At 45.9% G+C, this 19,916-nt stretch overlaps 1 protein-coding gene and 1 long non-coding RNA gene across 4 annotated transcripts in view; one reads left to right on the top strand and one right to left on the bottom strand.

The window, feature by feature from the left end:
• Window positions 1–15,407, bottom strand: part of LOC142020244 (uncharacterized) — a 47,153-nt gene extending 31,746 nt beyond the window's left edge. For 2 of the 3 annotated variants that reach the window (XR_012647325.1, XR_012647324.1), the window contains exons 1-2: window positions 15,273–15,407; window positions 8,705–8,793 (exon numbers count right to left, since the gene is read on the bottom strand). This is a non-coding gene — a long non-coding RNA (uncharacterized LOC142020244). Of the gene's footprint in view, window positions 1–5,174; window positions 6,194–8,704; window positions 8,794–15,272 lie in introns of those variants that run through there. The other variant, XR_012647322.1, reaches the window with a different exon arrangement.
• The window catches only part of NUAK1 (NUAK family kinase 1), a 63,523-nt gene continuing 58,384 nt past the window's right edge, over window positions 14,778–19,916 (top strand). Inside the window, exon 1 of the mRNA XM_075007915.1 lies at window positions 14,778–15,740. Coding sequence (XP_074864016.1) covers window positions 15,381–15,740 — 360 coding nt within the window. The 5' untranslated portion in view covers window positions 14,778–15,380. The remainder of the gene's footprint in view (window positions 15,741–19,916) is intronic.

Here is a 19,916-nt window from a genome sequence, read left to right as displayed (position 1 = left end):
GTCAGCTAAGCCTTCTGCAGGTCTCATGATGCTTTATTTCTGTATAATTTTTGTGAGGCAGGATAGACTCTTCCAGTTCTCTAGGAATTATGAGAAAAACCAAGTTTAAAGGCAGTTTTAGATCCTGGCCCAGACTCTCTGCTTCAACTGATTTTCACAGGCACAGCTCTATGATTTGCTGCCATTACAGGTTAAAGACACCAGGTTATATGCACCAGCTGGAAAGAATCCTCTAGAAATTGCCCATTAGCTGGAACACAGCCTGCCTCAGTCTTTTTCTCACTGTCCCTGTTATACGCCAGCCCACCCCTGTCTCCTTGCGTGGACACCCCAGAGATGGTGGAGTTGAGCCAGTGGACAATGGGAGATTCAGCCAGTGTGCACTCCCTTTGTGCTGCATTAGTGGCACAAAGAAAGGGGCAGAGGCTCTATTTCACTGCATTTACCCAACAAGAGGCAATTGTTATGCATAATGACTCTTTGATCCTTTTTGTCATTTTGTCAAATTACCATTGATTAAAGAGTTAACTCAGCTAAGCAAAATGCATAAGGATGACATCTGAGTATGATCTGAATGGTAGATTGCATTTGATTCCTCTGCCTCAATATATAAACAGATTAATTTACCATTTATTTTCCAGTTCACTGCCTGAGATTTTTAATAAATGTGTGCACTCTCTCTTTGGAATTTCACTGTCTCTTGCCCCCTGTCTCACTGGGGGAAAGCCATAATATCCTATTCGCCTCTCTGTGATCACTTCCCATAACGTGATTATGTTGCTATTAACAGATTTTATTACTTTATGTTACTTACAAATTGTAGCTTTTAAAGCAGGAAATGGCTAAAGGCAGATGACAAGGAAATAGAATTAAGCTAAATAAACCAGGCAGCTTCTGCTCTGACACATCATGAATGTATTTTCTAATTTAGCTTTGTTTTGACCTTGACAAACTAATTTCCAAAGATGAAATCATGCAGACAATATTACAGCTATGCAAAGAGCCATGATGCACATTGTGTTAAATTCCAAATAGCCCACGTCCCACATATCTTTAGTAAGAATAGGGGTGGGAAGAGGTTGGCAGAACATTTTATAGGGCTGCACTACTGCCCTCTGATGTAGCCCATAATAAGAAGGGGTCCTTTGCTAGACTACTGCGTGAGTATCCAAAGGAAAAGATTGTGATTCAGGAGGCCACAAGCTCCTCTCTGCTTGCTGGGTGGAATTAACTTGCAGTTGGACAATTTGTGTGGGGAGGAAGAAGGAGAATGGATAAAGGCTCTACTTCTTCCCCAGCTGCATGCTCCATAAAGCACATACTGTAAGCATGTGTGTACTGTGCCTCACTCAGAAGAGTCCAGGTGTCCAAGCCTGCTGACAGGATGGGGAGGGACTAAGGAGGCAGTTGCCCTTGGGCCCAGCATTTCAAAGGGGCCTAGAGCTCTAGCTGCAGCTGCTGCTACTCTGGAGTGGCAGCAGCCAAAGTCCAGGTTCCTTTGCAGTGCTGTGGCAGTGCTACTCCAGCTGGGTGGGGCTGTGAGGGAGCCTGGGTTGTGGTGGGGATTCCAGCACCACTAACTGCACTTGCCCCACCTTCACTCCTGGTCCCGCCCTTGCAGGGTGTTCCAGGAGTGAAAGGTGTTTGCTGGATGAGTGGTGGATGGAGATGAGACAAGCAGTGAGACAAGCATAAAAAAGCTTTAATTAACGATGGCTTAATCAGTGTTATGAGGGCAATTAAGAGGGGATATCTAGTGAGCTCTAGCCGTCTACCCCAACACGACGTCAGGTGATGGACGGGGAAAGCCTGTACTAACGGGGCGGTTAACAAACTGCAGATAGTGAGTAGAGCCCACTCCAACATCTAGCCGAAAGGGTCCAGATTTCCAGCGAGTTGGACAAGCGACTCAGGCCGGCCGATGGACTTGTCAAGAGACACGTTTGGGAGATGGGGAGTTGACCTTTTATCAAGGTTTGGACACAAGCAACCTGCTGGGCCAATGTGTTGTGTCTCCTTTAGGAGCTGCCCTTTTTAGGTGCTTGTAATGCTTGGTGAGGTGGTGGTCTCGCTTCTGTGTATGTGACGAAGCCCTCAGCTGGCTCCACTTCCACGTATGTGACTAAGCCCTTAGTGCCTCGGACGGGTCTGTCAATGCACACTGGCATGTCGGGTTCTGATTGGGTAGCGAAGCCTGGATCGTGCACGGGGTGCGTGCAGGTTGTGGCTTGCAACCCTGTCATGGTCACACCACAAATGGCTGTGCCACACAGGGCAGAGAGTTGGGTCCCCTCCTGCATTGCCTTGGGGCCTGTGGCGGCTGTCAGCCCCACTGCAGGTGGCTGACATCAAGGTATTGGGGAAGATTTGCTTATACTACCACCTAAGTATAAGGAATGCAGGATTTTTTCCCTCTCAGTGGTCATTAGAACCAATGTTTACACAGCTGCTTTTTTCACTAGGTCTGTAAAACACACCGTGGGTCCCAAACAACCCACCATATGCTGGCTGGCTCAGTGACCACACCTCTAGTTCCACTAGGAAATCCAAGTTAGGTCAGTTATCAGAACCAGCCTCAGGGAAAATGGCAGCCTGGGTGAACTTTCTTTGATGCCCTTTAAGTACTGCCCCAGGGGCTGGAGATTCAAAAGGGCCTGGGGCTCATGGTCGCTGCAGCTACTCCTGGAGCGGTGGCCACAGCGCCCGGCTCTTTGAAGCACCACTTAGGACCCCTTCCCAGCACGGCACACTCCAGGCAGTGCTGAGGGCTGCCTGGGGCAGAAACAGAGCATTCTGGGCAGCACTTATGGCTGCCTGAGGAAGGCCAGACGCAGGCCTGCCCCTTCCAGGGGACGCAGAGCCGGCTCTCCCCTGCATCTTGCCCAAGGGCCTGAGAAGTCTGTCACCCTACCCATGCCACTTACTAGTAAAGCCAGCCCTGCTTTGCCTCCAAAATCTGTTACTAGCCAATGACTGTGCTATAGGCCAAGGCAATGTTTTTGGGCTACATTCTGTGCTCACATTTAGCTATCTAGGATGGAAAAGGCTGCAGATACGCTTTCCTACACCAAAGTAGCTCCTCTTTCTAGAGCTACATCTGAATTTAAAAGAATATTGGTTACACGTACCATTGCTGGAAACATGCAGTGAAAGAATGAGACAACCCGCCAGAAACTCACAGGTAAATCAGTCTTTCTAAAAACCAAGCCTGAATAAAATTAATTTTCTTCATCACAAGAATCAGTGCAAAGAGGAGGTGTAATGTAACGGTTGAATCACAAATTTACAGGTTGTATCTCCGTCGTCTAGCACCCTCAGGACCTGAGGTGGTCCCCGATGAGGGGATCTGCTGGATAAGGGAAAGTCAGGCTAGTTGCCTAGAGGGGAGGACCCACTCCTGCAAGGCTCCCCCCGTAGGGCTGCCTGGCTCTTCCCCTACTATCCCATTAGGCAGAAGTCCCCACGGCTGCGGGTCTGCTGTCAGGACTCTGCACCCCAGCTGGGTTCGAGACACGGGGTGCTGGGGTCCCCATGCCTGGTGCTGGTGGCATGGCTCCAGACTCCAGCCGGCCCCCAGCTGTAGGGTTGCCAGGGTTTCCTCAGCCAGAGTTGCAGCTTCTCTCTGGTCCAGCAACATCCATTGCCACATGAAAGAGTGCTACAGGAGGGAGTCTGAACCTGTATCTGAACGGTAGAGCCTTCAGGGATCCACCCAATGGATGCGATGTCATGATTAGATCAGGCTGACCAGGAAATCCCATCTTCCTAGTGGGATCGTTTGCTTCATCTTGCTTATGAATCACCAGAATGCATGGGTCAAAATGACTTTTCCTCTACCCATCCCATACAAAAGACATTGCTAACTATATGTTAAGGTACTTAAACTACCTCTTCCACCACAACAAAATAGAAAGAGCAAGGAAATAAGCAATTATGCCATTGGACAACTCAGCTGCACTCCATTTCCCTTTCTGAGCTCGGCTACCTCCCATCCACAACCTGCAGGCTGCATATCTTCAGCCTTATCTGGAACAGCCAACAGGGAACCTTAAACTCTGCCTGGTTTTACTGGTTATGGATTACAGGGCTGGCATGGTTTCCATTAGTCTCATCATATGTAGCATTGCACTGTCAGGAGGCAAAGTACGGCATCAGATTTTAAATGCTGGCTCTAAGATAAATTTCTCTGTATTGTTTAAGAAAAATTTTGCACACAGGTGATCTATGTTGTTAGTGATTGTCCTAAATCAGGTATTCAAATCTAGGCGGAATGTAAAGGCTTGAAATCTGTGCTAGTATAAAAAATGACAAACTGAGTGTGCTGATGTAGTATATTGATGGTTGAAGGTAAGGCAGTCTGTTGTTCAGGATAAGAGTAGTGGGTGGGTGTGATGGAAGGGAGGTAATTGAGGATGAGAAAGGGAAGTGATGAGTAGAGTGTGAATAGGGTGTTGACTGACTTAACTGCTTATTTCCTTGCTTTGTACATTGTGTATTGATGGGACACTGTAGCCTTGCAATCTTAACTCTCGGCTAATGGCGATGAAAGATGAAATGTTGGTTTTCAGTTACAACCTGCTGATATATATGACTTTAACATTGTGGATTAACGTGCCTTTGGATTGTTTTATGCTTTGGGCTGTTTATCTTATTTCCACCATAAAATAATGTTTAAATAAAGTAATAAACCCTTGTGTCATCATACAGATTTATGGGCATTGAAAGAATACTTAAACTGAGAGGAGTGGGAAAAGGTGGTGCTCCATTGACTTTAGCTGGAGTTGGTGTGCTCAGCATTCCTGAAAATCAGGTTCAGTGTGTCTTTATAGGGCACCTAAAACAGAGCCACCCTCAGCTAGAGGATGTGATTGAAAACTTGTGTGGTGGGAGTGGCTTAACCACTCTATGCCTTAGTTTTCCCATCTATAAAATGGGGGTAATAATTCCCTACCTTACAGGGTTGTTGTGAAGCTGAATTCCTGAATGTCTGGGAAGTGTTCAAATACTACACTGACATAGACAATAAATAAGTATGTATTTACGCATGGGATCCTACCAAATCTACCCATTAATTCTTGCCCACCCAACAGAATTTGTGACTATAATAGCAAAAAGAGTAAAGAACAATTACTCCTCAGAATCACTGATAATGCATTTGTACTTAAACCCCTCATTGAAATTCATGGAGTAGGCTGAAATTAGGCCTTTCAAAGGCACTCAGTGGAGTTAGACTCTACTTCCTGTGGACACCTTTACCCCTGTATGGAAGTTACAGCCTAAATAGCCAAGAGACCTTCTTGCCTCCAGCATCCTCTTCCAATATCCACGCTTCCTTGGCATGTGTGGTCTTTCCCGGCCTATAGAGTTCTGTAATCAAGCATTTATCATTTCACTGAAATACTACTTTAATGGTGAAATAAGATACACAAATACAAAACATTGCAACTCAGACATAACTGAAAGGAGTACTGTGCAAGGGACCAGGGTGTAGGGAGGAGCAGTCACAGCTGGACTGGTGTCCACAAGTCACGGACCACCAGAAGGCTACAGCTAACAAGAAGGGATCAGAGTGACAACTAGAGCTGAGATCAGTAGGTAAGAATCAATGTCAGAGAGTTGCCAGGGCATGGCTCATGAGCCAAGAGTTAGGCTGAGCTCAGACACAGTCAATCAGACAGCAAGGTGAGGTGTGGTTTCACAGTAAACCAGATGGCTGCATCATTACCAGCCAGCTTCCAGGCACTTCAGGGTTAAATAGTGAGCACAGGTCAATCAGAAGGCCACAGGGTGCTAGTGCTTTGGTTCCTTTGGGTGGTCAGTCCTATGGTGTCTCCGCACTACAGGTTTTCTAGGCTAACACTCTATAGCCTGCACATGGTGGTGTGGGAATTGGTCCTATCTCATGCTATAAAGAACTGGGTTCTGAGCCTTGCACAGTAACCTTTATAGTATGAAAGATATACATAGTTATAGACAATTGCTATAGACAATATCAACATTACATCCTTTATCCTGACTTTGCTTGACTCCCATCATTTTTATGAAGAATTTATATGAAGACCTTAAGTGGCAGGGTAGGATGCGACCTCTCGTGGCAGATGACACACAGTAACTGCAGCAAGAGACAAATTCCAGCTGCCTCTGCTTCCAAGAGATATTCTCTGTCACGTAGTACCCCTGATTTCATTTCACCCTACCAAAAAATCCACTAATTAGAAAGTGCTTGGATGAAGATGTGTTGCTAGGTTTCTCTATTACGAATATTCACATTTGCATATATGTAACCCTTTAGGGGCTTGATCTTGCTTGATCTATCCTGACCCAGCAAAAACAATTTAGTAATATTTTAGTGTAATCCATGTTATTTCTCTAAATGTAGCAGTAAGTGAGTACAGTTTAGTGGCCTGCTATGTACAGTCAGTCAGATGGGACGATGTGGTGGTCTGTTCTGGCCTAACACTCTATGACTCATGAATGTGTGCCTAACTTTGAACCTATGAATAGTCTCATTAACTTTAATCAGATTGTAAATTGCTTTTCTGGATCACCACTACAGGAGTGATCCCTAGAAAACCACTCCATCAGTTTCAGTATAAACACATCCTTGCCTAATATTGTATTGTATCCAGGAGTTCCTTTAATAGTAATACCTACTGCTTCAAAAACATTAATGTGATTTTGGCCAGATAAGTGATTATGTATAAATTGCACTTGGTCTGCAATACATAATGTAGATAATTGGAAAACAGTTAATGCTGAAAAGAAGAATGTGTAGGAAACTGCTTTGAGGTCTGATGTTTATTTTCTCTCACTGAAATGCAAGAGGAATCTATGAATCTGATGTGCAATTCCACCTACATGCTGTGTTTTTATGAGATTTAAAAAATAGATTGAAAGTGATTAGACCAACATTTTAAATGTGAGCATTTATATTCAGGTACTAAAACAAGTGGGATGATTTTCAAGGGTAAGGAGCATCTACAGCTACCAGATTAGTGTTCCTTGGCCACTATGAAAGGATAAGCTAACATGCTGAGTGGTTGAATAGGAGTAATATGCTCATTGTGCAAGATCTCCCTATTGAAAAAAAATCCAGTGCTTTTATTTTTATTAGTATGCACTTCCTAATATTGCTCTTGCAGTTTGGATCTTGTCTAGACTGTGTCTTCCTGTAAGTGCCTGGGGTCAGTTAGAAGACTTCAAACTCCCACAGTTGATGCAGAACGTGGCAGCCTGCCTTCTGTATGGCTAGGTTGCTGTGAGTACATCAGGCCCATGCCTAATTCCTTCAACTGGGTCCCAGTCGGCTTCCAATGTTAGTGCAATGGTTTGGTCATACAATTCAAAGCAAGTGATGGACCACCTTCCAGATGCATCAAAGACTGGGAATTTCAATTTATGAATCATTGTGGCAGTTTTGCTTCTCTAGGACGATACAGATCACAAAGCCCAAGATGAGATGTGTGAGAGACCTGGGCAGGCATAAAGCATGCTTAATCCATAGGATCTGGCTATAGAAGAAGCTCCCAGAAGAGATCAGCTGAATCCAGAGGCTGACTAAGTTTAGGAAATGCTGCAAAATCTCTCTTTGGAAAAGTGTGCCCACCATAAGAAGATAAAAACACTGACACCCCTTCTACCCATTAAGCCCTAGCATCCCACAACCAAAGGAAATTAACAATCTAAAACACTCCCACACCTCAAAAAGCAAATTGCACCCCAGTGTAGTTCCTTCTTCTCTACTGTTGTCCTAGTGTCTAGCTGCTCAAACTGTGTGCCCAAGTGCTGTGCCTCAGTGCTCCACCTGTGAGCAACCCCTTCACCTTTACAGTTACACTAATTGCATAAGCAACCGCATGCGGCTATAACCATGGGGATATGATTCCCCATAAGGTCTAGTCTGCCACAGAGACACCACCATCTCCCTTTAAATCTGCCAAAGGCACATTCAACAACCATGTTGGGTCATCCAGGCTCATGGTGGGCATTTTCACTTCCTCCATTGTATTTCTGTGGTCTGGAAAGAAAGACATGGCCTGCAGCTTTCTATCCAGGCCAGTGTTCCTGAAGATGTGTGTCAGGCACTTTTATAGGCCATCCCACATTTATGTCTGTGAAATGTCCATGGTGATCCACAAGTGCCTGAAGCACCATCAAGAAATATCCCTTCTGGTTGATAGGCTCTGTGGCAAGGTGCGGTTGGCTCTCCAATTGGAATAAGTGTGTCATCGATTGCCCCACAACAGTTTGGAAAGCTCATCTCTGCAAACCCAGACACCACATCATCAACATTTCCCAGAGTCACAGTCCTATGCAGCAAAATGTGATTTATTGCCCTGCAGACTTGCAGAAGTACAGCCCCAATGGTAAACTTCACCACTCCAAACTGTTTTGCAGCTGAATGGTAGCAATTGGGAATTACCAGCTTCCACAAAGCAATGCCACACGCTGCTCTACCACGGAGGCAATTCTCATTCTGGTGTCTTTACACCAGCTTGGGAGCCTGCTCAGCACACAATGCCAGGAAGGTTGCTTTCTGCATCCTAAAGTTCTGTAGCCACTGGTCTTCACCCCATACCTGCATGACAATACAATCCCATCACTCAGTGCTGGTTTCCCTAGCACAAAAGTAACCATCTATCCTGTACAGATGCTCTCTGAAAGCCAAATGCAATGGCAGGTTGCTACTATCCATGTCACTCACATTGTCATCCACCTCCAAGTCTTCTTCCTCTGACAGTAAATTCGACGGTAACTCTTTTGCAATGCATGATGTCCTCACAGCACTGAACACTGCAGAGGAGAGAAGTGTGGGATCCATTATTTCTCACAGCAGATGCTGGACTGAATAGCGAGAACTGACAGGTGATGCCACGAGGCACTCTGGGATGCATATCCACAGCGTATTGCTCTTTCTTTCGACAGCGGGACTAAAAATGTGGCCATGATATGTCAACAACGAGTGGAAGTGTAAACAGATGTTAGTGACTTTCATTTTGGTGACCTTTGCTTGTTGACACTACTTTTGTCACCAAACCTTTGCACTGCAGGCATATCCCTATTACCTGTGAGAACCCAGAAGAAGGGTCTGGGGTACACACTGCATTCTCATTACCATCAATTGCCCAGAAATACACAGGTTCAAACCTGTAAGAAGTTCTGCCCTAATGGGGATGAGTCACAGCCTCCCCCTTGTGATTCCGTGATGGTCTGGTACATGCCATATAAATCAGATAGCCATTTCTGGGGGTCACATAGCAATGCCTCACATCCCACTTATCATTGTTGCAAAAAGGTGTCTGATCTGTCCAGTCAGGAGCTGGCAATCCTAGTAACTCACCTGAATCTCAGAATGCCAACTGCAGTCTGGTTCCTAACCCTGATATTAGTTTTATGTCTTTGGTGTAGGATCATTGCTGTTCCTCATGCAAAATCCTGGCCCAGCCTGACCCAGATTTTCACTACAGTTTGGATATGGACTCTGACTCTGGTTTTGAGCTGGGATGCCCTAGACTGATCTTTGACTTTGTGGCCCAGATACTGAGCAGTTCACCACATACCACAGGCTGTCCATGACCTGGCCTGACAGTGTCCTCACACTAGCTGTTGCTGCAGAAAAGTGATTTGCTTTTGCTTTGTTACTTTCAGTTTTGATAATGTCATAAAGGTAAAATTGACCATAAAGCCGACAATACCTTCACAACAGAAAGGAAATACTGCCCTATTGTGACATTTTTCATCTTTTATTGGTACCGTCATGTCTCTCATTCTGTATCTTTCGTCCATAAAAGACAGGAATATTCTCCTCTCTCATTGTTATTACACGTGGTTGATAGATTCAACATGCCATATCTTATCTCTAATTTACACATCACATTTGTTCAATGCACCCTGGCCTTTCATTCTATATGATGGAAATTTAAAACACAGAATAGTATTTGTGATTGTATGTGCTGCATATAATTATGTCCTTAGGAAAAGACATTTTTAATTTAGAGCTTTAGTTTGAGGTAAGCATTACTACTGAATTTTATACCTATCCATTCAGAATAAATAACAATCCTGCATGACGTAAGTGTGATTATGGCATGTGTTTATGGGTAGGCCGAAGAGAACATCTTCTTGTAAAGCTTAATAACCCTACATGACCAAAATGCAATGGACAGATTCTCTCCCCTGGAATGGCCTCTCTGGGCTGCTCAAGGTATGCAAAGGCTCTGGATACTGCCCTGTATCTGGCTGGCTAAGGTAACACGCAGTCAGTCCAAGAGTGGCATAACTGGTTTCTATGCCATCCTGCCCCCCAGGCCCTAAGGTGCATGCCAGTGGTGGAAGGAGGTATGCCTGGAGTGCAGCTACTGACTAGTTAGCTGACAAGCCCTAGACTGCTATAACTTTTAGCAGGGCAAGGCTGGGAGATGCATAGGACAGAACAACCCGAGAGTTTTAACTACTCAGTAATAGCCTGCCCTCTCTTCCACCCTCAACAGAGTTTGATGCAGAAGGGAATCTGATCCAATTTTTCTAAACTTTGTTATTAACTTAGTTTCCTTCAAACGATGCCAGAAATACATATCTTGGTCCATTCTGCTTCAAATGAGGTTGCATTAAGTTGGCCAAGTATTTTAGGGCAGGCATGCAAAACAATTTTTCACTTCTTTCCACACCCTCTTAAACATAACCAGCTCACTTCCAGGCCACTGCGCAAAGCCCCAGAAATAAGATTGGCAGGAGCTAACCCTCTGGCTAACTTATTTTATTTAAAATATTGTGTGAGGCAAACCTGTAGATTGACAGATTTTGAAGCCAGAAGGGCCCGTTGTGATCTACAAGTTGTACCTCCTAAAATCAGCATTCTCTGGTCCAAGAACATCCCTGATCCGGCAACACAGGAATGCTCCTAGACTGGGGAGCCCAGGCAGTGGGGCAAACTGGAGCCAGTGTTTGCTGGCAGCCCCACAAGGGGCAGTGTGAGCCAGCCCAGAGACCTACTGTGTGGCTGGGGCTGGAGCCAGTGTCTCCTGGCAGCCCTGCAGGGTCAGGGGCAGCTGCACGGGGCTAGGAGGCAACCATGCTGGGCCTGAATTGGAGCTGGCATCCCGGGCAGCCCCACAGGGGACAGTGCAGGCCAGAGCCATCCATGGAAGCACAGGCCGGGGTCAGAGTCCAGCAGCAGCTAGGCAAGCAGCTCAGTGTGTATGTGTGGGTGCCTCGGGGGCTTATGCAGGGGACCCCCACTGGGCCGGCAAATTCTCCTGGTCAGGATGGATGGGGTCCCAACCATGTCAGACCAGGGAGATGCAACCTGTAGTCTGCTCTGAATAGGACAAATAATTGAATAACCACCTTTCTAGCGATCCTAGTTAGAAACAGAGCTCCCTTTCTACTCAGACAAGAGGGTGAGTTCCTCTTCTTTTTTTTTCCTCTCTCCTAATCTTCTGGGAGCTCAGCCATCTCCTCTCCTCTTGATTCTTCACTGGAAAATGGAGTGAGGACTCAGCAAGTCAGGGAATCTGAAGTGGGAAAAGTTGGAGGAGCTGGTGACTGGTGAGGGAATTTGTGGAGCTGTTGCTGCCTGTAGGTGGCACAGCACCCACGTGACAAAAGATGGGGATGAACTGTTTCCAGCTAGGAGTCAGTCCGCTACCTGCCTCCTTCTTTCTACAGAAGATCTCTGCCCCTGCTAGCTCAGGAGCAGAACAGAAGAGAGAGTCTGTGGCCTTGTCCTCACGCCTAGAGGAATAAGGGAGACCTTGTCACTAGCCTCCTCCTTCATCAGTAAAGAATATATGGTAATGGACCTGTCAGATTCCCCTTCTTTCCTTACACTCCATAGTGGGGACCCAGGTAGTGTATCGAAGCTGGACTGGAACATGACAGTTCCCCTGTGCAGAGGCACAGTTACCATGGGAACATGCACATTTGTCTGGTTGGCAAAGCGCCTGCTCGGAGACAAGGGCTCCCGTCAGATACTTTCATTTCTTTTGTCCCATTCCCTTCGCCATGTCCCAACACAAGAGATGATGCAATGTCACTAGACCACCTGATGCCTCATCACAACTTGAGCTTTCTCTGCTGTGTTAATCTCCTTTAACCATTGGTGTTGAGCAGGTGACCTCACGGAGACTTGTGCTTTGACATCTGCCTGGTATGTCAAAGTGAGTGAGCTAGTGACTTCACAGAGGGCTCAGCCTGATCATCATCCTAGAAACCAGAAATCCTGGGCCAGTGAGTTCACAAGTCCTTTTGCTTGACCTAAGCCAAGCAACATGAAGTGTTGAGCCAGTAACTTCAAAAAGACCTACTCTTTACCATCAGCCTTCTGCACTGGGAAGGATTGAAAGAACGTTGACAGAACAATTTGGGGCATGGAAAAACTCTCAAAAAGAGACTTTGAAAAGAATGGAATTGTTTACATTAGAAAGGAGACAAATTAAGAGGTAACATGATAAAAATCCATAAAATGACATCTACAGAAGGTAGATCAGATGCTTCCATTCTTCCTGTCCCATAGCATGGGAAGAAAGCGCTGGGCAATGAAATAAAAGGTAGGAAATTTAAAGGCAAAATAAAAGGAAATACATTTTTGTGTAATGTGTGATTAGACTTATTACCACCCAAAGGTGAGGAGGGCAAGCATTTAAGATTCCAAAAGATACTGAGCATTTATATGGATTCAAGAATATGTGTTTATGATTAACAATTTTGTGGAAGGGATATTAAACCTCATGTGTCAGGGTTCATATCAGTCTTTAACCACTGGAAATGAGGATAAGAACTAATGAGAGGAAGCATATTATTCCACATCTGCCTGCTGTGGTATTCTTATACTTTCCTCTGAAGCATCTGTTACACGCTCCGTTCAGAGAATTGGATATTGAACTAGGTGGACCTCAGGTCTGCTCCAGCCTGGCAATTCTTATGTTACTAAGATGAAGCCTCAAAGCCAATAACCTCAAAGAGACCTGTGCTTCCATATCAGTCTATGCAGACATGAACATCACCAAGACCCACTTCTTCTCATTATCTCAGCAAGATAGAGGTGTATTATCAGATATCACAGAAAGCTCAGCTCTCAGATAAGGCCAGTAAACTGGAGAGGTGGATCAAGAAACCTTAAAGGCCCTGTCCCTAGATATCCTCCCAGCATTCTAGCACTGTTGAACTAGTGTCCTGAGACTTTGCATTAGCCCAGCCAATCACAGAAGCAGAGCCAGTGCATGTGTCTTAACATCATCCCAACAAGAGTGGAGCAGGTGAACTCACAAAGGTACAGACATTGATACCAGTTTAGCAAGACAGTGCTATTGAACCAGTGACTTCAAAGGCCTGTGCCTTGTGATTATTCTAGCAAAGTAGCAGTACTTCGCAAGTAACCTCAGAAAGGCCTGTGGTTTATTGTCAGCCAGCAAGATGATAATGCTGAGCCAGTAACCTCAGAAAGGCCTGGGTCTTTGTATTATCCCAGCAAACTAGTCATGCTGAACAGAGGATAAAGTAAGGGGGCAACATAGCTCCCCCTCCTCTGCTAAAACAGGATTTGCCCCCCCCCACTCAATTCTGTCCTGGGCTTCAGGGGACAAGCAATTTTTAGGAAAGATAAATGATAAAATTTCAACCTGGGCAATCAGTTGACATGGCAATTTTGGTTCAAGTTTTCTAAGCTATCTTTGCATGGGAAAGGTCTAGAAACTTACTTAAAGAAAAGAAAGCCGACTTTCTCCTTTACATTTCTAGTTGCCCCAAACCAGGGGTGAGGGTTCTGCAGCACCCAAACCTTGTCTCTAGGTAGCACAGATCAAAGCAAAATTTGGACACAGGTTTTTCTTAAAGGTGGAAAAAAATCTAGCCTGGATTGTAAGAGCGTATAGACATCCCTGCAGGATGCCAATTCAGAAAGCCAATGGGTGTGCCTAATGTTTTTCTTAAAGTTCTAGTTACACAGAAACCTTACTGTGCTCTTAGGATACTGGAAACGTAATATCGTTTGGAAAAGCTATCTAGATATAGATGGGTACGTTCTCCTCTGGGCCTCTCTCCAGCCTGCGAGTGTGCCTTTGTGCACACAAAATTGTTGCACGCACTCATTTACGCCTACACTTGCCAGCTGCAAACGCCAAGCTGTGCTATGAAAATCCCGACATTGGCATGCACATCTTAAAACTGTGCGTGTACAATATTTTTGCAGTGTCACACTGCAACACTTCTGCATGCTGAGGTATAAGTGTGTTTAAATCGTAGGTGCATGTGTCTGCACGTATAAAGACAATTTTCAAACAGCTGGTGTTTGACATTTGGACAGAGGCCTCTTGCCGAAGCTAGCTGAGTCCCTTACCTGGAAGCCACTGGGTAAATGTTTAGAGAACCTCGTGTGAAAGTGAAATTAAAAGCATCCTCTCTGTTCCCATTTCTCTCTCTGCTCGTGGGATCGGTCCTTCTGTTGTCCCGCCCTTGGCCTGCGGCATCTGTATGGTGGCCCCTCTGGCTGTCCTGTTATGCGTCCATCTGCCCCCTCATATCACTCTCCTTATTGCTGCGGGCTCCCTTTTGTGCCCCGTTTTGTGCTAGCCTCGCTGCACGTCGCCGGCTGGGCTGGGCTGGGCTGGGCTGGGCTGGGCTGCGCGCCCGGGCGCTGCCACCCGCCCCCTGTCAACCGCGCGACTCCCGCTTTGTGACCTGCGGGGCTGGCCACCGCCCCCGGCTCCCGGCACTCCCCCGCCCCGCCCCGCCCCGCCCCACCCTTCAGCGGCCGCACTGCGGAGGGGTGGCTCCCGGCTGCAAATCCGCTAGGCGCTGCCCGCCGGCCCTGCCCCCTCTCCCAGCCCCAGCCCAGCCCGCGGGGAGGCGAGCGCGGCAGGCGGCGGCTGCCCGGGGCATGTGCGGAGCTGGGGCGGAGGAGGGACTGTGGCTTCCGCTCACGGCCGCTGCCAAGCGGCTGCTCGCCACAGCCACGGCCCGGCTGCAGGGAACAGGAGGAGGAGGCGGCTCCGGCCCCTGCTGCTGCTGCGGCTGCTCTGCCCCCGCCCGGCCGCCCTCCGCCGCCAAATATAGCCCGCGGCAGAAGGGCACCTTCCCGCCAGCCGCACGTGTGCGGTGGGGCCCGGCGGCGGGGTGAAGCCCGACCCGACCCGGCCAGGCGGGGCTGAGCTGAGCTGAGCTAGGCTGCGGCCGCTGCTGTAGCGCAACGCGGGGGCTCGGCTCGCCGCCATCCGGAGCCGCTTCCTAGCGCAGCTCCCGCCAGGGATCGCCCCCCAGCCGCCCCCGCGCCTTGCCTGGGTAGCCTCGGTCCTGGGCGAGCGGCGCTGCCCCATGCGCCTCAGCCGGCGGAGAGGGGGGTGAAGCAGGGGGCGCTGCGGCTCCCGCCGAGCGGCGCACGGCAGATGTGGGCAGAGCCGCCGGGCGGCGGCTGCGCTCCAGCCACTGCCCCCGGCGCCCCGCCGCCGCAGATGGAGATGGAGGGCGCAGAGCCGGGAGCCGGCCGCGGCCCCTCTCCGCAGCGCTGCCTCTCGTGCGGCTCCGCGGCGGGCGGGGGAGCTGCGGCCCCGGAGCGGCCGGCGGAGGGGGCTCCCTCCCCCGAGGTGACAGCCGCGCCGGCGGCGCCGGAGCTGAGGAAGCAACAAGGGGTGAAGCGGCATCACCACAAGCACAACCTGAAGCACCGCTACGAGCTGCAGGAGACCCTGGGCAAGGGCACCTACGGCAAAGTCAAGCGGGCCATCGAGAGGTTTTCGGGCAGAGTGGTAAGGCTGAGCTGCTTTTCCCTTCCCCCCAGGAGCTCGCCTCTGGCCATTCCCAGGTGCAAGAGGTGCCCAAGCCCCAAAGCTTACACCTCCCCTCTCCTGAGTATGGGAGGTGAACCCATTGGAACGCCATCTGAATAGCCTCCAAATGCCTCTTGACTCCAGAAAAATACTCAGAATGCAGCATTTGGGATCTTTAAAGACTTGGGCCTATTTAGCTGATGCCAAATCAGATTTATGATTTGGGGGAAAAATGGGTCTTTTTGTTGACCTTCTCAGATGGGGCCAGCCTGGCCAGTAATCTTAGCTGTATTTCTAATGCTGGGAATATCTAGTGCAATATCTATCTTGCTGCCTTCTCCAGCTAATGTAAGTAACCCACAGAATGGTGTCAGAATAGTAGTGGTGATTTTTAAGTGATAACTGCCAGCAGTCGCTGCCATGTAACTTGTGTGATCTGAACTTGGCTGCCACCTAAAAATGCTGGGACTGCAAGTCAGAGTCATTGATTTTTTTACAGCCTCGTTAAGGGCTCAGTTTTGTGAGATGGCTCAAGACCTAACACAGCCCTGAAGCCACTCTGTAAGAACTGGGAACCAGCAAATCCTCCAACATCTCTTTTCAGCATCATACAGATGGGCTCTTGTAATGCCTCTGAAGTAACATACAAACTGGTATTTGTTTTTCAGTTGAAATATATCTTCAGTGGTAGGGTGATGGTACAAGATGCAGGCACTGCATTAAGAAATGACTGCTCAGAGACATAGATGCTTTCATGAGGAGATTTTAACGTGTTTTTATTGGAGACAGACTGACTTTCAGTAGACATTTTAAAAAGCAATACGTTTCCCTCGTGACATACACATTTTGTGTGACTGCTGTTTCTGTTGTGGTTGTCTGCAAACTCTGCACATATCCAAAGGAAGAAACAGAAATTGCCAGTGAGGTGGTTTTAACAAGGGACATTTACTTTACAACTGTATGTGGAGGCAGTTAAAATGAGAGTTTCAACCGAGCTGTACAATTACATTATGCGTTCGTTCATTTTACTAGCTTATTTGGAGGCTGGCTAAGGAGAAACCAGAGATGATCATCTCTGCACATGCTCATTTCAAGTACATGATTTTTAGTGTTTGCTATCTTGGCTGGTCTGAAATTTCAGACTAACAAGCTAACGATCTCTATTATGGGGACTGATCTTTTTTTTTTTTAAAAGTTTTTTAGCTGCAAAAAATAGCAAACATCTATTTGTTAAACATGGATAGCTTAAAGATATTGAATAGGCTTTAATAAAGTTTGTTTAGGGGAAACTCCTCTTCTGAAAAGAAATGTAGTTTTTTAAAATTTCACTCTGAACTAAATCTATGTGACTGAGGTAACAAAGCCTGGGGAAATAGGGAGAGAGAGGTAAAGGTCAAAATGCAGCTGGATTCTTGAATTAAATTAAAATGTTGCATACAATCTGGTTATTGGTATCCGGAATACTTATGGAAGCATAGTCTTGGGGTATCTTTGTTAGTCTGTAGTTTTCCAAAAAACAAGCAGTCCTGTTGCACCTTAAAGACTAACAAATTTATTTATGTGGTAATGAGGTTTTGTGGGTAAGACCCACTTCATCAGATTTTGTTAGTCTTTAAGATGGTACAGGACTGCTTGTGTTTTACTGGAACATAGTATACTATAGTTTAATTTTATATGATAAAACATAATTATTGCCACATGGCATTTATTTTTATTAAGCAGGCTACATTACGTTGTAAGGGAATGTAACTCTCCTGTTCATGCATATGTAAAATATCTACATTTTGTTGTTCTAAAGAATTAGAACTAGTTGCCCTAAGTCCAAACAGACATGAAGTTAATAGAAATGACTTTTTTTTTTTTTCCAGTTTCCCCACCTGATTCTTCTCCTTTGAGCACTAATTTCTCTCACAGACCACTTCACTCACAAGAAAGGAACACAGCAAAAGGAGGCTGGGTCCTGAGAGGCACAGGGTTTTCATTCTACTTTTTTTTTCATTCTCTTTCTTCCCGTCTATTCTCATTAGTCATCAGCATTTATGGCATCGTTGAAAAGGCTTGAATAGATTTTTCTACTGTGACCAGCAGGGGATGCATGGAGAGCAGTGTGAGAGGCACCATTCCATTATGATTTAAGCACAAATTGTCCAATACCCAGAAGCTAGGTTTCAAGAGTCCCAAGGTCACTCTCTAACCTGGCTGTTTGCTTCCAATCATCTTTTTTCACTCAGCAGTATGTAAATAGTTCAAGCTGTACTGTCACAGATTACAAAGCTGAACCTTGGAAACATTACATTTCCAGTTATTAGTCCTGTCCAAATGACCTGCACTAATATATATGTGCCTTCAAAATTTTATTAGCCAGCAAGCAATTTAGTTATACAGCTTTTTACTAACGAAATATTGTTCTGAGTAGCCAAACTTGCATGTAAGCTTTGAATTTTGCATACAAAAGTTTCTCACTGTAATAAATAACAACAAAGTCAGTCAACAGGTTTTACAGGCAAATGGTCTCATTTACCAGAGGTAGTTGTGTTAGTCTGTAGCTTCAAGAACAAGAAGAATTCTTGTGGCAGTTTGTAGACTAACATATTTTGGAGCATAAGCTTTCGTGGGCAACTACCTGCTTCATGCATCTGATGAAGCGCATCTTTGCCCACAAATGCTTATGTTCCAAAATATCTGTTAATCTATAAGGTGCCACAAGAATTTTTGTTGGTCTCATTTACATTGCTGTAAATGAGAAATAATGCCATGTAAGTCAGTAAGATGTTTTGGGATGCCCTGTTTTCCAAACAAGATTTCCATAACTAACATTGATTGGGTATAAAATGCACACTTTATCTTAAGTGGCAGTTCCTGTAAGCATAGGGATGAAAAGAGGACATATAAAGTCTGTGAAGTAGCATGTATATTCAAACTCCTTTAGGTGTTTTCTTCACTTATTGTCTTGCACATGAAAGCAGAGAACAAAACTTTGCTAATTTACTGGAATCAGTATTGGTTAGCCAAGCAATCCATGGTTACTGTCGTATAATTGCAAGACCTGCTAGGTAATAGTTATATGTGCCTGTTCAGTGCATGATGCGTAATGAAAGGAAGTGCTGCAAAATGCTTCTGTGAGGAAATGCTTAGTTTAGGAATAATTACCCTAAGTAACTGATAGGTCCTTTCAACATTACCTGTATCATTATGTAGCTTTTTATGGTCTTACATATAAGACAGTGAATGGTATTACAGTGATATGGTGCATATTTGGTAAATATTGGCAAAAGCGGAGTTAGCATTGAATATAGATGAAATGTAGATAAGAATATAGATGAAAGGCTATTACGCTGCACAGTGTGCTCAAAAGTCAAGGAGAACTTCAATTTTTTAAAAAAAAGGAATTGCATCCAGCATCCCCGCTGGTCCATTCCTATAGGGGTCTTCTCATGTGTCATCATTCAGTCCCCTCTCAATACCTCAGTGTCCCACTTATTAACAACACTGAATATTGTATGTAACAGTTCCTCATATGCCCATTCTCCCAAGCACCCAGTTTCTGTCTCCACCAACATTCGTTCACTGAACAGATTTTAATTTATGCAGGAGCTGGTAGTGGGCTAGGGGAGCAGGAGCAGCTGTGGGGATATTTTTTCTCTGTTCCCCTCCTGAGAGTCTGGGCTTTTATCTTCCCAACAGACATTTTTGTCTCCCTACCCTAAGACAGGCTTATTCTGAGAACTGATGACAGGATGCAGCACAACATAAAACGTAGGTATTGCATGCCTTTTGGTCCAGATGTTTACATCTTTCTTACTCTTCTGTGTCGATGTGCACCATGCAGCTCTCACATATTGGGACAATTGCCAACTTAAATTTTCCCCCAGATACATGTAGTATCAAAACAAACTCTTGCAAAAGACGAGATCAATAGAAACATTTGGACAGTTGAAAAAATTCCAGTGGAAAAAAACCTTACTTCAAAACAAATGACCACTCTCCCATGGTGCTGGAAACTCAAACATTGCTTTGGAGAACCTGAAAGTGAAGTGACATTTAAAAAAAGGGAAACTGGTTTCATTGATTGGCATTGTTCCAGCAGAGAGAAATGGAAAACTTAAATGTTGACAAGTTAATTGGATTTAATAAGTTTGGTCATGTAAACAATTA

This window comes from Carettochelys insculpta, chromosome 1 (genome assembly GCF_033958435.1).
Source record: "Carettochelys insculpta isolate YL-2023 chromosome 1, ASM3395843v1, whole genome shotgun sequence".
NCBI lineage: Eukaryota > Metazoa > Chordata > Testudines > Carettochelyidae > Carettochelys > Carettochelys insculpta.
The sequence above is the reverse complement of the archived record's forward strand: the minus strand, read 5'-3'. Positions and strand labels throughout refer to the sequence as shown.